This window comes from Clupea harengus, chromosome 23, assembly GCF_900700415.2.
Source record: "Clupea harengus chromosome 23, Ch_v2.0.2, whole genome shotgun sequence".
NCBI lineage: Eukaryota > Metazoa > Chordata > Actinopteri > Clupeiformes > Clupeidae > Clupea > Clupea harengus.
The window spans coordinates 13,883,651-13,894,860 of NC_045174.1; the positions used below are offsets into that span (position 1 = coordinate 13,883,651).

Consider the following 11,210-nt stretch of genomic DNA (forward strand, 5'->3'; position numbering starts at 1 on the left):
AACCCAGATCAACAGACGGTGCCGCTGCCAGTTCCATCTACGGGTCCGGGTCGACCCCGACGGAAAAGTCTCGGCTCAGCAAATTCTCGAGTTTTTTTATTTTGTATGCGCCCCTCCCGTTGCAGGTGTGCGCGGACGCAAAGTTTTATTCCAGTTTTCTTTTTTTTCACCTTCTTTAATTAGTATCATTTGTGTGGACAAATCTGGTGCATGCTCAGAAGAGGAATGTACTGCCCTGGAGTAGTCAGCGTATCGTGAGAAGGTACAGGACAGTAACCCACATTAAGTGTGCTTATTACCCATAACTACAGTACAGAACTATGGTGAAAAATACAAATATTCACTCACACACACACACACACACAGAGGTTCTGCTCAAGGTTTCTTCCTGTCCCAGTGGCCTTAGTGCTTGCTCTAGGGGGGTTCAGGCTCTGAGCTCTGTACAGCGCCTAAAGACATTTTCAATGTTATTGGCGCTATATGAATACAATTTAATTGAACTCAATCTACAGATGTAAAACAAAAAAAACAATGATACACAAACACCAAACACACACACATACAGTATAGGTATATCATTGTCTTCAGTGATGTGCATACTAAAACCATGAAAACACACATTCACTCACTTGAGGCAAACACCTTAGTTTTCACCTCAGTGTTTTCGCCTGGAAGAAATAATTCACGTTTTTTTTTAGATAAGTCAGCAGAATCCCTTTCCGTTGGTCACCACTGTGTCTGGGTGTGCCATCAGGCTGGCTTGTATTTTGCCTCCCTCTGGTGGAGGTAATGGTGGCTTACAGCACTAACAGAGATGTATGCTCTCTTCAGAGGTATCTTCAAACGTCATCAAAATACATCTTCCATCCTCACACTTTCAGCTCATAGCAGCAATACACTAAAAAACTATACACTCAAAAGATACCAGACCCCTTCACACAAAACCCCTCACACACACTCATGAAACAAACACACACACACAAATACTACAAACTTACACCTCAGTCACGGACGCACGCACACACACACACCATGTGTGTGTGTGACCATCACTGCCCCCTCTCAAATTAAACCACACCATGACGCCAACAGTCCTTGTTCATTTATTTGTGTGTTTGTTCCAATCCAGTATACTGCTTTAGTAAGTATCCGACAGCATGACCACAGACTCACAGGCCACTCAAACTGACACATCTTCATAGTGTAGGCCAACCCCTGGGATACAGCTTCCCAATATCACATAGAGGGGATACTGGAAGTTGCACGTGGATTAGTGCCTGGTGTAAATCACAAACCCACAACAGATCAGTGATGTGAACCTGAGTCATCGGTCACATCGTTAGGTCCGATGGAGACTACATCAGTGTTTGAGTCTGATGAGGTTAAACAACACTTAGGCGTTACCCATAATCCCTCCCTTTATTCCTATCATGTGACATGACAGGTCTTTATTATTACTGAAATGTGCTGAATTCATTTGTGTGTATTGAACACATTATTTTTATTCCCATAGGCCAGCTGTTTTTTTTGTTTTGTTTTTTCATTTCACTGTCAGAAGTATCATCATTAATCAGACAGAAAGAAATCACAAAATGAAAGAAATATTATTAATATAAGGCCACTGAGAAAAGTGCGAATGGCGCGTCCCTCATCTTTATAACTCTTGCCACTGCGGTCAAGGCCATTCAGTGCCTGCAAGAATTGAAGATATAGACAATAAGGGTTTAAGCCACTCAAGATGATATGAGAAAAATCGGAAGTGGACAGTCATGGCTGATAATATGAGACAGAAGTTCTGGCAGTGAGGACATCTTTCCTGAAGGCAACATTCCTCTTTAGTAAGCAGTCTGCAACCAGATGGTCACGGAAATGTCTTAAATAACAGACCTGTAAATAATAATTCTTCTTCTTGTTATTATTATTAATTGGCCAAAAAAATGTCTTTACTTAGTGGCCCAGTATAGTTCTAGTGTCTCCACGAGCCACTGTGCCACTCATTCTTAGCGCTGACAGACATACAAGTGGGCACTCTCTGGGCTCGGGGGTGCCAGTCTGTGGCGAGAGATGGTCTCTCAGGAGATGGTCTTCCCCAACAGGAAGTCAGCGTACTCCTTCCTGCGGATGACGCGGTGCATCTTGAAGGTATTGGGGGAGGTGTTGGAGTAGGCCATCATGTGGCCCTTCAGTTCCTGGAACGCCCCCTCGCTCACCAGCTGCACTCTCATTGGTCCGATGCTGCCTTTCAACCGGAAGGACTTATAAACAGCGGAGTCCTCCTGAAGACATTGATCCAGCTAAGAGAAAACAACAATAATTAGTTTTATTGAGATTTGTCCCATATAATATATCATATACATATACAGCACAGAATATGTTATTATATCTACATACATTCTACTGTAAAATCAAACGGAGAAAAGCAGAAAGGCAAGATAACAATTAAGAGAGAGAGCGAGAGAGAGGGTGGACAACAAATAAAATGGGAAGTTGGGAGGGACAACAAAACTCATATCTACACTCAAAGCACGTGATAAGTTAATAAGTACATAGGTATAATAAGTGATAACAGGGTTATTTCTACCTCACTGATAAGATGAAAGTAGTTTCTGTGGGTGTGTGTTTTTTGCTTTGTTTTTGATACTCTATCAATCCCCTGAGGGAAATTAGTGTTCTGTGTTCACTGCCAATGGATGGGTTAAATGCACACACACACTAGAAGCAGTGAGCAATTAGCGTGCACACAAACACACACACACACACAAGGAGTAGTGAGCGCGCGCACACACACACACACACACACAAGGAGTAGTGAGCACACACACACACACACACACACACACACACCCCAGGAGCAGTGGGCAGCCACTTCAGCCACAGCGCGCAGGGAGCAGCTCAAGGGCACTTCAGCCATGGATGTTGAGGGAGGAGAAAGCATTGTTCACCCCTCCCCCCCAGTTTTTCGCCTGCCAGTCAAACCAGCGACCTTTCAGTCCCAAGCTGGCGTCTCTAACCTTAACCTTTAGGCCGTGGCATTAGTGACATGAGCAATTGGTCCCTCGTTGGGAAAACAACAAATGTTCATTGCTGTACTCACCTTGTATCTCTGCTCTTCACTCAGATTCCTCACCCCCTTCAGCTCAAGGAAGACGTTATACTGTGGCTGTGCCCCTCCAGAACTCTCTCCTACATAGATTTCACATAATAAATAAATAAATAATAATAATAATAATAATAATAATAATAAAACACAATTCTCATTCAGAGAGAGATCAACTCATAGTTAAAAGTGGACAGGAATGGCCAACATCTAAAACAAACAAAGACGATTTAAAAATGATCCCTAATGAGTAAAAATCATATGTGAAGAGGCAGGTCAATCCTTGTGTTCATATTAAAACTACGTTACCCAGAATGCCACTCTCAGCACAGCAGTAGTCCACCAGCTTTGCTCCTTGCCACTGGGCCACAGCGTGCTTTAGCGCCCCCAGGAACAAGGCCTCCGACACCTTCTCACCCCGGACACTCAGCATCTGACCTCGCCTGAGGGGTGCGAACAAGTTAAGTTACTGTACTTACTTACACACACACATACACACACACACACACATATACACACATATACACACACACACACACACAGGAGAGTGAACAACATACATTTCCATACTCACGCACAAAGAGTGTGTTAATGAGATGTTATTAATTACCTGTACTGAAATTCAACCACGGGGCATTTATTGTGGAAACCAACCACCTTGAGGATGTCCCCAAGTCGATATCTGGTGAAAAAGAGAAGTTTTAATTCGAGATTTCTCAGTCTCTTTGGCGCTTCACCCTTGGTACTCTCTCATTCTTTGACCATTTGGTAAATGCTTTAGCACATATTTTGTACATACAAAAGCATATGGGTTAAACTTTTCATTCTTTATCGGAATGCGGGTGAAATGTCTATGATTGGATAACATTACTGGGTTCTCAAAGAATTTATGAAGAAAGAATGTTATACACTTCCAGGATACAACTCTATACTGACGACATGACTAAGTATTTTGTATCTTGGTTACAAACTATGACAAAAGGACATATTCATTGACATCATTATTTCCATTTGAGACATAACAACAGACAGAGGGGCATATTCAGTTGTAGACTCCTGTCACTGCCATGCTCAACAGACAGGCTGAGGAGGTCCTTTGTCCCCAGGGCCATTCAGCTGCACAACTCCATACAGAAGGGGAGGGGGGAGATGGACTTCTCTGCATGAGTCTAACTCAGTCTGCTCTATCATCCATCCCATCTTACCATACCAACCCAGTTATATTAGCCCTTTGCACAGACTTTATATCTCCTTATTGTCTGCCTTTTGCAACTTAGTTTTAAATTATTGTTTAGTATGTCTCATTACTATTTGTTGTTTGTTTATTTATGTTTTGTAAGTTTCACTTCTATTTGTGAGTTGTAAGCTACTGGATGTCCTAAATTTCCCTCGGGATAAATAAAGTATCCATCCATCCATCCATCCATCCATAAACTAAGCATGTTGAGAGAGTTACAGACTTTTGCAGGAGGTAATCCATTGTGTGGTGCAGTTTTTTCGAGAAAAAGTACCAAGGCAGCTGAGAAGACTGCAATGCATGACTCAAACCCATGAATAACATGATTATGCTCATTTCAGGGAACACCCTTTTCCTGCACAGGAGCGCCCCCTACCTGAAGAGTCCGGAAGCGTTGGTGATGACCAGCTCGTAGTTGTGTCCCTCCTGCACCTGGTCCATGAGGAGCGTCTGTGGGTTCTCCTCGTCCAGCGAGGCCTCGGGCAGGAACTCACAGAACATGGCGCGAGGACACAACAGGTACTGCCTACGCTCCTGCTCAGGCCACAGGTTCACCCCGATCAGACCTGCACACACACACACACACACACACACACATACATAACACTGCCATTTAAACACACACAACACTGCCATTTAAACTACAGAGGTGTTACACATACAATATTAATTATTTTAATTAAATGAATTGTTCTCATTAGAGTTATTGAGGGAAAAATGTACTTACAGAGAGAAAATTTAGGAATAATTCTGTCTCTCCCTCTCTCTCACACACACACATACACACAGTCACCAGATTATCTCAATCAACCACCCTTCACACACACACACACACACACACACACACACACACACACACACACACACGCACACACACACACGCACACACACGCACCTTCAGTGGCTGCGTAGAACGGAGAGTAGAAGGGCACTCCTTTGCAGTAATGCTGCCTCAGCATCTCCCCATAGATCTGATTGGAGCCCGAGTCCACAGCCAGCACAAGGTTCAGCTGGGGCCACGCCCGCATGGCGATGCCCTCAAACCCGCTCTCTCCGTGGGCTCGCAGCTCTGACGCTCGCCCCGGGTCTGCTGCCATCAGCTTCTCCAGCGCCGACCGGACGTCCGGCTCCAGCTTCAGGTTTGGGTTGACCCGGCCCAGCTCTATGTCTGTGAGCAGCTCATCCCAACGCTCCTGTGAAGGGACACACACAAGAGCTGTGTTATTTTGCTCATACTGGTACTATCTGTCCTTGTATTGTTGTTCTGTTTTGTCTTGTTGTTCTATTTGTGATGCTATAGCCTGCATGGAGAATACCAAATCAAATTCCTAGTATCTGTATACATGGCGAAATAAAGTTGAATTTAATTGAATTGTTAAACTCTGTTTATAAAATATTCTTTTCTAAAAACAAACTTCTCAGACGTGTTACGATGTTGAACGCGCAGGTAAATCACAGATTAAATACACGCATGTAACTATAACTCAAACACGCAACTTAAACCAATGCCTTTACCATTCCATACATGTACCGTTTCAATCAGTCAATGTGTCCTAAATGTATACCGCAGAATACTGCATGTTGCTCCAATCTTAATACAGACTTCCCTTCTAACCATCCATGACTATCAGCAGCATCCAACACCAAGACATTTGGATAGATGTATGTCCATCTGTTCTAATTTTGACATAATGTGCTGGATAGTCACATCCACACTGAAATGTCTTTGGTCCAACATGCTGCTTCACATACCAGTATCTGTACTGTGGTTATGTCACTCCATACAGCATGAGTCTATTCCAATGAGGACACAGCTATTGCATGATGTAAACATGTTGATGAGTCACTGGATTGAGGACATACCAATGACAGCATGGAGTCATACCATTACATTATGAAGCCAAAGGGAAGCCACCATATGTTCATGTTGGAGCCAGATTCTGTGCAGTAAGCGCTTTTTGGAGCCAGACCATACGTAGTCAACATAATATCAGTTAGACCATACATAGTCAACAGAATATCAGTTAGCCCAGACGTAGTCAACCAAATATCAGTTAGACCATACGTACTAAACAGAATATTGGTAAGACAAATACGTACTAACAGAATATCAGTTAGACCTTACGTACTAAACAGAATATTGGTAAGACCTTACGTACTAAAAAGAATATCAGTTAGACAATACGTACTAAACTGAATATTGGTAAGACCATACGTACTAAATAGAATATCAGTTATACCATATGTAGTAAACAGAATATCAGTTAAACCGTACGTAGTAAACCAGAGCTGACCCATATTTTGTTCAATCTTCTGCATGCAGTAGTCACTTTTGAAATGAGCTTTCAATGCCCATGCTTTTTTTTTTACAGCCATTGGGACCTATTACTGGAACAAGCTCCATTGACAGTGGCAGTAATCACCTGCAGGGCCCTGAAGGCATAGAATACAGTGGAGGCGAAGTTGGACTCCAGCGTCCCCAGGCTGCGGTCCTTGAGTGCGAACAGTAGGTGGAGGTAGAGAGTGTCCCTCTCGCTGGGCACCCTGAAGGCAGGCTCCGGGGTGGTGAGGAGGTGGAGCATGTGGCGGGAGGAGGCGGGCGTGGAGGAGTTGGGGCCGATGGGGATGCCCGCTTCAGAGTGGCGGAGCGTGGGCGTGTAGAAGAACTTCAGGGTGCGCTGGAGACTCTCTGTGGCGGGGAAGGCTCGCTGCATGGCCTCCAGACCCACACACACACCCTGCAGGGAGAGAGCAAGAGGCAAAACAACACCATAGAATTATTCAAATTATATTTAAATACTGGACTTCAACAACTTGATGGTCGGACACATATGCATGTTGGGATGGAGTGTCCAGGATGTGAAACCTGTTATAAGGTGCTACATATTACCATCAGTGTTAGTCTCCCTGGGTCAGACGTGACTTTGGCATTAACATAGCCACAACCTGAGGTCAAATGAGGGGTCAATGTGGGCAGGGGCCAATTACCGCATTGACAGCATTTAAAAAATAACCTCTCCTAAAGGTGTGGCCCGAAGGAAGATGTGTTTGCCTAGAAGTACATGGACATGTGGAAGTAAGCGGTGGGATTTGCCGAAAAAAGCCGCCTGGCATAGCCTTGTTGCCATTCCTTTTCCATACACATCTAGTATAGATTTTCAACAAGTTGTCTCCAGACTGTGATCTCTCATCATGCAATGCCGAACTCTAGCCCCGTGAGAAACACCCTTGACCCTTGACCCTGATCTGATGGGAAGCCCACCTGCAGGAAGAACTCGGTGTTGGTGTCCTTGGTGCTCAGGAGCATGCTGCTCTGCCCCGACGTTCCCGAGGTCATGGCCAGGATGAGCGGGCGCTCCGCGGTAAGAACCGCCGCCTCCCCCGCGGCCACCCGCTTCACCAGCTCCCGGTAGTGCTCGTATCCCGTCACCGGGTGGCGCTGACGGAACGCCTCACAATCTGCAATGAGGGTTGCGCAGGTGCAGCAGGACAAAAGGTGAAACGGATGGCAGCTAATACAATGAAACACAAATGAAAACCCAATAGAATACGATATTGCTACAAAATAGTACAACACACAATATATTACAAAACACAATGCAACACAATAACATTCAATCCAATCCAACACAGTCCAGGGCACGTGAGTCTGGGAGGGTTTTGATGCTTTTTTTATATTATGTTCTATGTTTGATACTTGCTTGATAGTATGCTTACAAATCTGATTAATATAACCATACCTGCAGAAAATATTGTAATCTGTAGTGTGAAGGGACAAAGCAACATACTTTCATTAACACCTACGGAGCCTCAAAGGGGACATGGGCAAAAGAATAAATACATCTTTAGAGTGGCTGGTACGCACCAGAAACCATCCCGTGCGTGTGCATGAGAAAGTATTGCATGCGCACGTGATATCTGACACAAGATATAACATGTGCACGCAATACTTCCTTGTGAAAACAGGACATTTGTTCATGCACACAATAAACTTTAAAGATGTATTGTTTGCCTATGTCCCTTAGGGGCTCCGTAAATACCACATGCAATCCTATTAGAATAATACATGCAGTGTAGTCTGTGTCTATGCCAGCATGAATGTAAGAACGGTTCATATCTTGGTTACAGAATACTTCTGGAAGCCCACTAAACTAAAATGTCTAATCTAAACCACGTGAGCACAGGTTGTTGCCTACCAACCAGGCATGCTTAGAGTAAAGTGACTGTCACTTGAAGGGGCGGAGTCCTGCGCATCGGAACTTACACAACGCACGACTTTCAACTTCATTCATTCTGAATAGAACCTCATGGGCCTACAATAAACGCAAAGCAACTATGCTTCTTCATGCCAGATTTCCTAGTTGCTGGGTTGAATACCATGCAATATGATGATAACACTGTGTTTTCGACAGCGACAGTAGATAGCATGTATCCGTTACCCAACAGTTAGCACGTCAACAGCATGAGCTGCTATTTGGGAACGCATTCATCGTGTGTTTTGATGTTGTGTTTGGGCTGTTACCTTTAATTGAACCGAAGTCGTACTGTTTCCCATACAAAGTGTTCGCGTTCTTTTGCAACCGTTTCAAGAGCGTCTCTTCTTGCGCACGGCGAATGTCCTGTGTATCAGTCTCCAGTTTGGCTCTCTGTCTCTTCCCCAGCCAGCCCACCAACTTCACGGCGAAGTATTGGCTGAGAAGACTGCCGACAGTCCGGTTCTCTCCCTTCACCCTCCCTCTGAGATCTCTCCAAAGCAAAGCCATTCCACCAAGAGACAGCACGCCGAACGCCGTTGGTAGAGGACGCACCATTACTGGTAGTCCTGTTACAAAACAGAGAACTTGCAGTTATGTACACATGCCACAAGATAGTGCTGTAGCACCATTTCCCCACAAACAGGAGAAGTAAAATTCGTCAGCTCCATCAGTGCTCTGTATATGGTACTTTCCAAACAACAATTCCTTTATTTTTTACTGCCACATCTTACCCTACTTGCGCATACTAGCCTATTGCAATGAGAATGAAGCCACCTACCAACCTACTTTTAAATATGCAACAAAGGTGTATACTTAAATTATCTTACAGAGGCCTGAGGTTTATCATATGGTAACGTTATCTCAACTGCAAAAATGTAGCGATCTTCACAACAGGCCTAAATTGCTCATCTTAGTGCAGCTTTTAACAACTGTTTTCATTACGGAAAATCGCCATGGCATGGCCTTGAACCGTTAAAGTATTTAAGTTTACAGAAGATTATAGATCAGCTTGGCAATGCAAATTCGAGTTATCTTACCAAAACTTTGACCAACTGCAACTATAACAGCGAGAATTCCGATGATCCCCGAGCAGAGGATTGCTTTAAAAGCAAGGTTTTCCATCCTTCGCATAGTCTCGGCTACAACATATCAAACACGAACCGAAACAAAAACTTTCATGTTGTGCGCAAGAGTGTCTGACGTGTATTTTCCGAGGTGTGCTCCTTTTCACATTGCAGCTGTCATGCCGTTTAATCCGAGTTGGAGAATAGCGGTTGTCATACTCAGTGACATTACATTTGTTTGGCTAAATATTCTTTACTTCCTTATTCCAACATCAGACAGCGTGACATGGTACGCTCGCGAAGACCCGATGATGTCACCGTTACCGCCCATAGAATTGACTGGATTCAACTCCTTCTATGCGTTCTATCCGTGGATTTGCTTAGACAAAGGTTTGGTAGAGACGAGAACCTGATAAAAAGGTTCATATCTGTCAGCAAAACAGAATCGTTTGTGATTAAACCAGTGGTTCTCACAGTGTGGGGTTGTCAAAGTGATCACCCAGTATGAAATTAAAAATGTTGAAATGACTGAGAGCTCTGTTCAAGAGAAATGTTCAAGAACTCTGAACACATACAATTAGAACAAATGTTTAAGCAATTCAATATTTAAGTTTAATTGATAAACATAAACATGTGTGGAGAGCTGTATCCCATGATATATGTATAATTTATATATATATGTAATATATATATATATATATATAAACTCATAAATCTTTAGGTTAAAAGCGTAAAAATATACAAATGATGCAAGCACACTGCAGCAAAGTTTATCCAAACTTCTCCGATCTCCTCTAAATGGCTCTGGATTAATTCCAAGATGATGAACCTTGCAGATTAGCATGAGGTAAAAACTATACAGGGACAGATTAGATAAGATTGGGCCTATTAAATTCCAGGGTTGTGTAGCCGTGTCTAGATGTTTGAGCTCCACCTGTTGTTTGACATTCCTGTTTTGTTTTGTTTTGTTTTGTTTTGTCTGCTTTTTTTGTGGCGTTTTTGTGCCGAGTAGTTTACCTATAACAACCCAGAACTGCCTTGAGCTTGTTACTATTTCAAGACGGCATTGTTTATCTTTTCCTCCCTTGAATTTCAGTTCCTATAAAAATTGGTACCTTGCGTATAGGCTTACACAAACCAATGTCCATATTTTAGTTCCCCTTAAATAACTCTTCTAAGAGTGGGCCATCCACATTTTTGGCCTGTTGTTGGGTTTATGTCATGTCACAGAAAAAGAGCTGGGACTTGTAGAAGTTAGAAGATTGTGGAGATGACGTCTTTTTATCTTTCTAACACTTGCGCAGTATGCGCACACACTCATTCCTCTGTGCCCACACACACCAGCCCACTCATACACACACACATACGTGCGTCATACACATCCATGCACACACCACACCATGCTCATACATACTGTATATGCAGACACACGCACACATACACGTGCGCACGTACACACACACACAGACACAAACACACACACACACACACACACACACACACACCATCTGCCACCTAGACAACCACATGGTCTAAAATAGGTATCTGATCAGAAG

General features: G+C 43.5%; 1 protein-coding gene across 1 annotated transcript; it reads right to left on the reverse strand.

Moving 5' to 3' along the window:
• Nucleotides 1-1,087: 1,087 nt before the first annotated feature.
• ghdc (GH3 domain containing) lies at nt 1,088-9,959 on the reverse strand. The gene is made up of 10 exons (XM_012817350.3): nt 9,628-9,959; nt 8,857-9,156; nt 7,597-7,793; nt 6,758-7,072; nt 5,230-5,527; nt 4,711-4,900; nt 3,708-3,779; nt 3,407-3,540; nt 3,095-3,183; nt 1,088-2,294 (listed from the first exon to the last, which is right to left on the reverse strand). Exons 1-10 carry the CDS (start codon nt 9,719-9,721, stop codon nt 2,073-2,075), a joined length of 1,911 nt encoding a protein of 636 aa, XP_012672804.1. The 5' UTR covers nt 9,722-9,959; the 3' UTR covers nt 1,088-2,072.
• Nucleotides 9,960-11,210: the final 1,251 nt, after the last annotated feature.

Bases quoted from the DNA above. Each gene is read 5' to 3' on its own strand.
- ghdc (XM_012817350.3), bottom strand. From the start codon at position 9,721: ATGCGAAGGATGGAAAACCTTGCTTTTAAAGCAATCCTCTGCTCGGGG. The intron at 7,073-7,596 runs GTGGGCTTCCCA...CTCTCCCTGCAG, and splicing joins ACACCGAGTTCTTCCTGCAG to GGTGTGTGTGTGGGTCTGGA. The intron at 3,780-4,710 runs GTAGGGGGCGCT...CTTTTTCACCAG, and splicing joins AACGCTTCCGGACTCTTCAG to ATATCGACTTGGGGACATCC.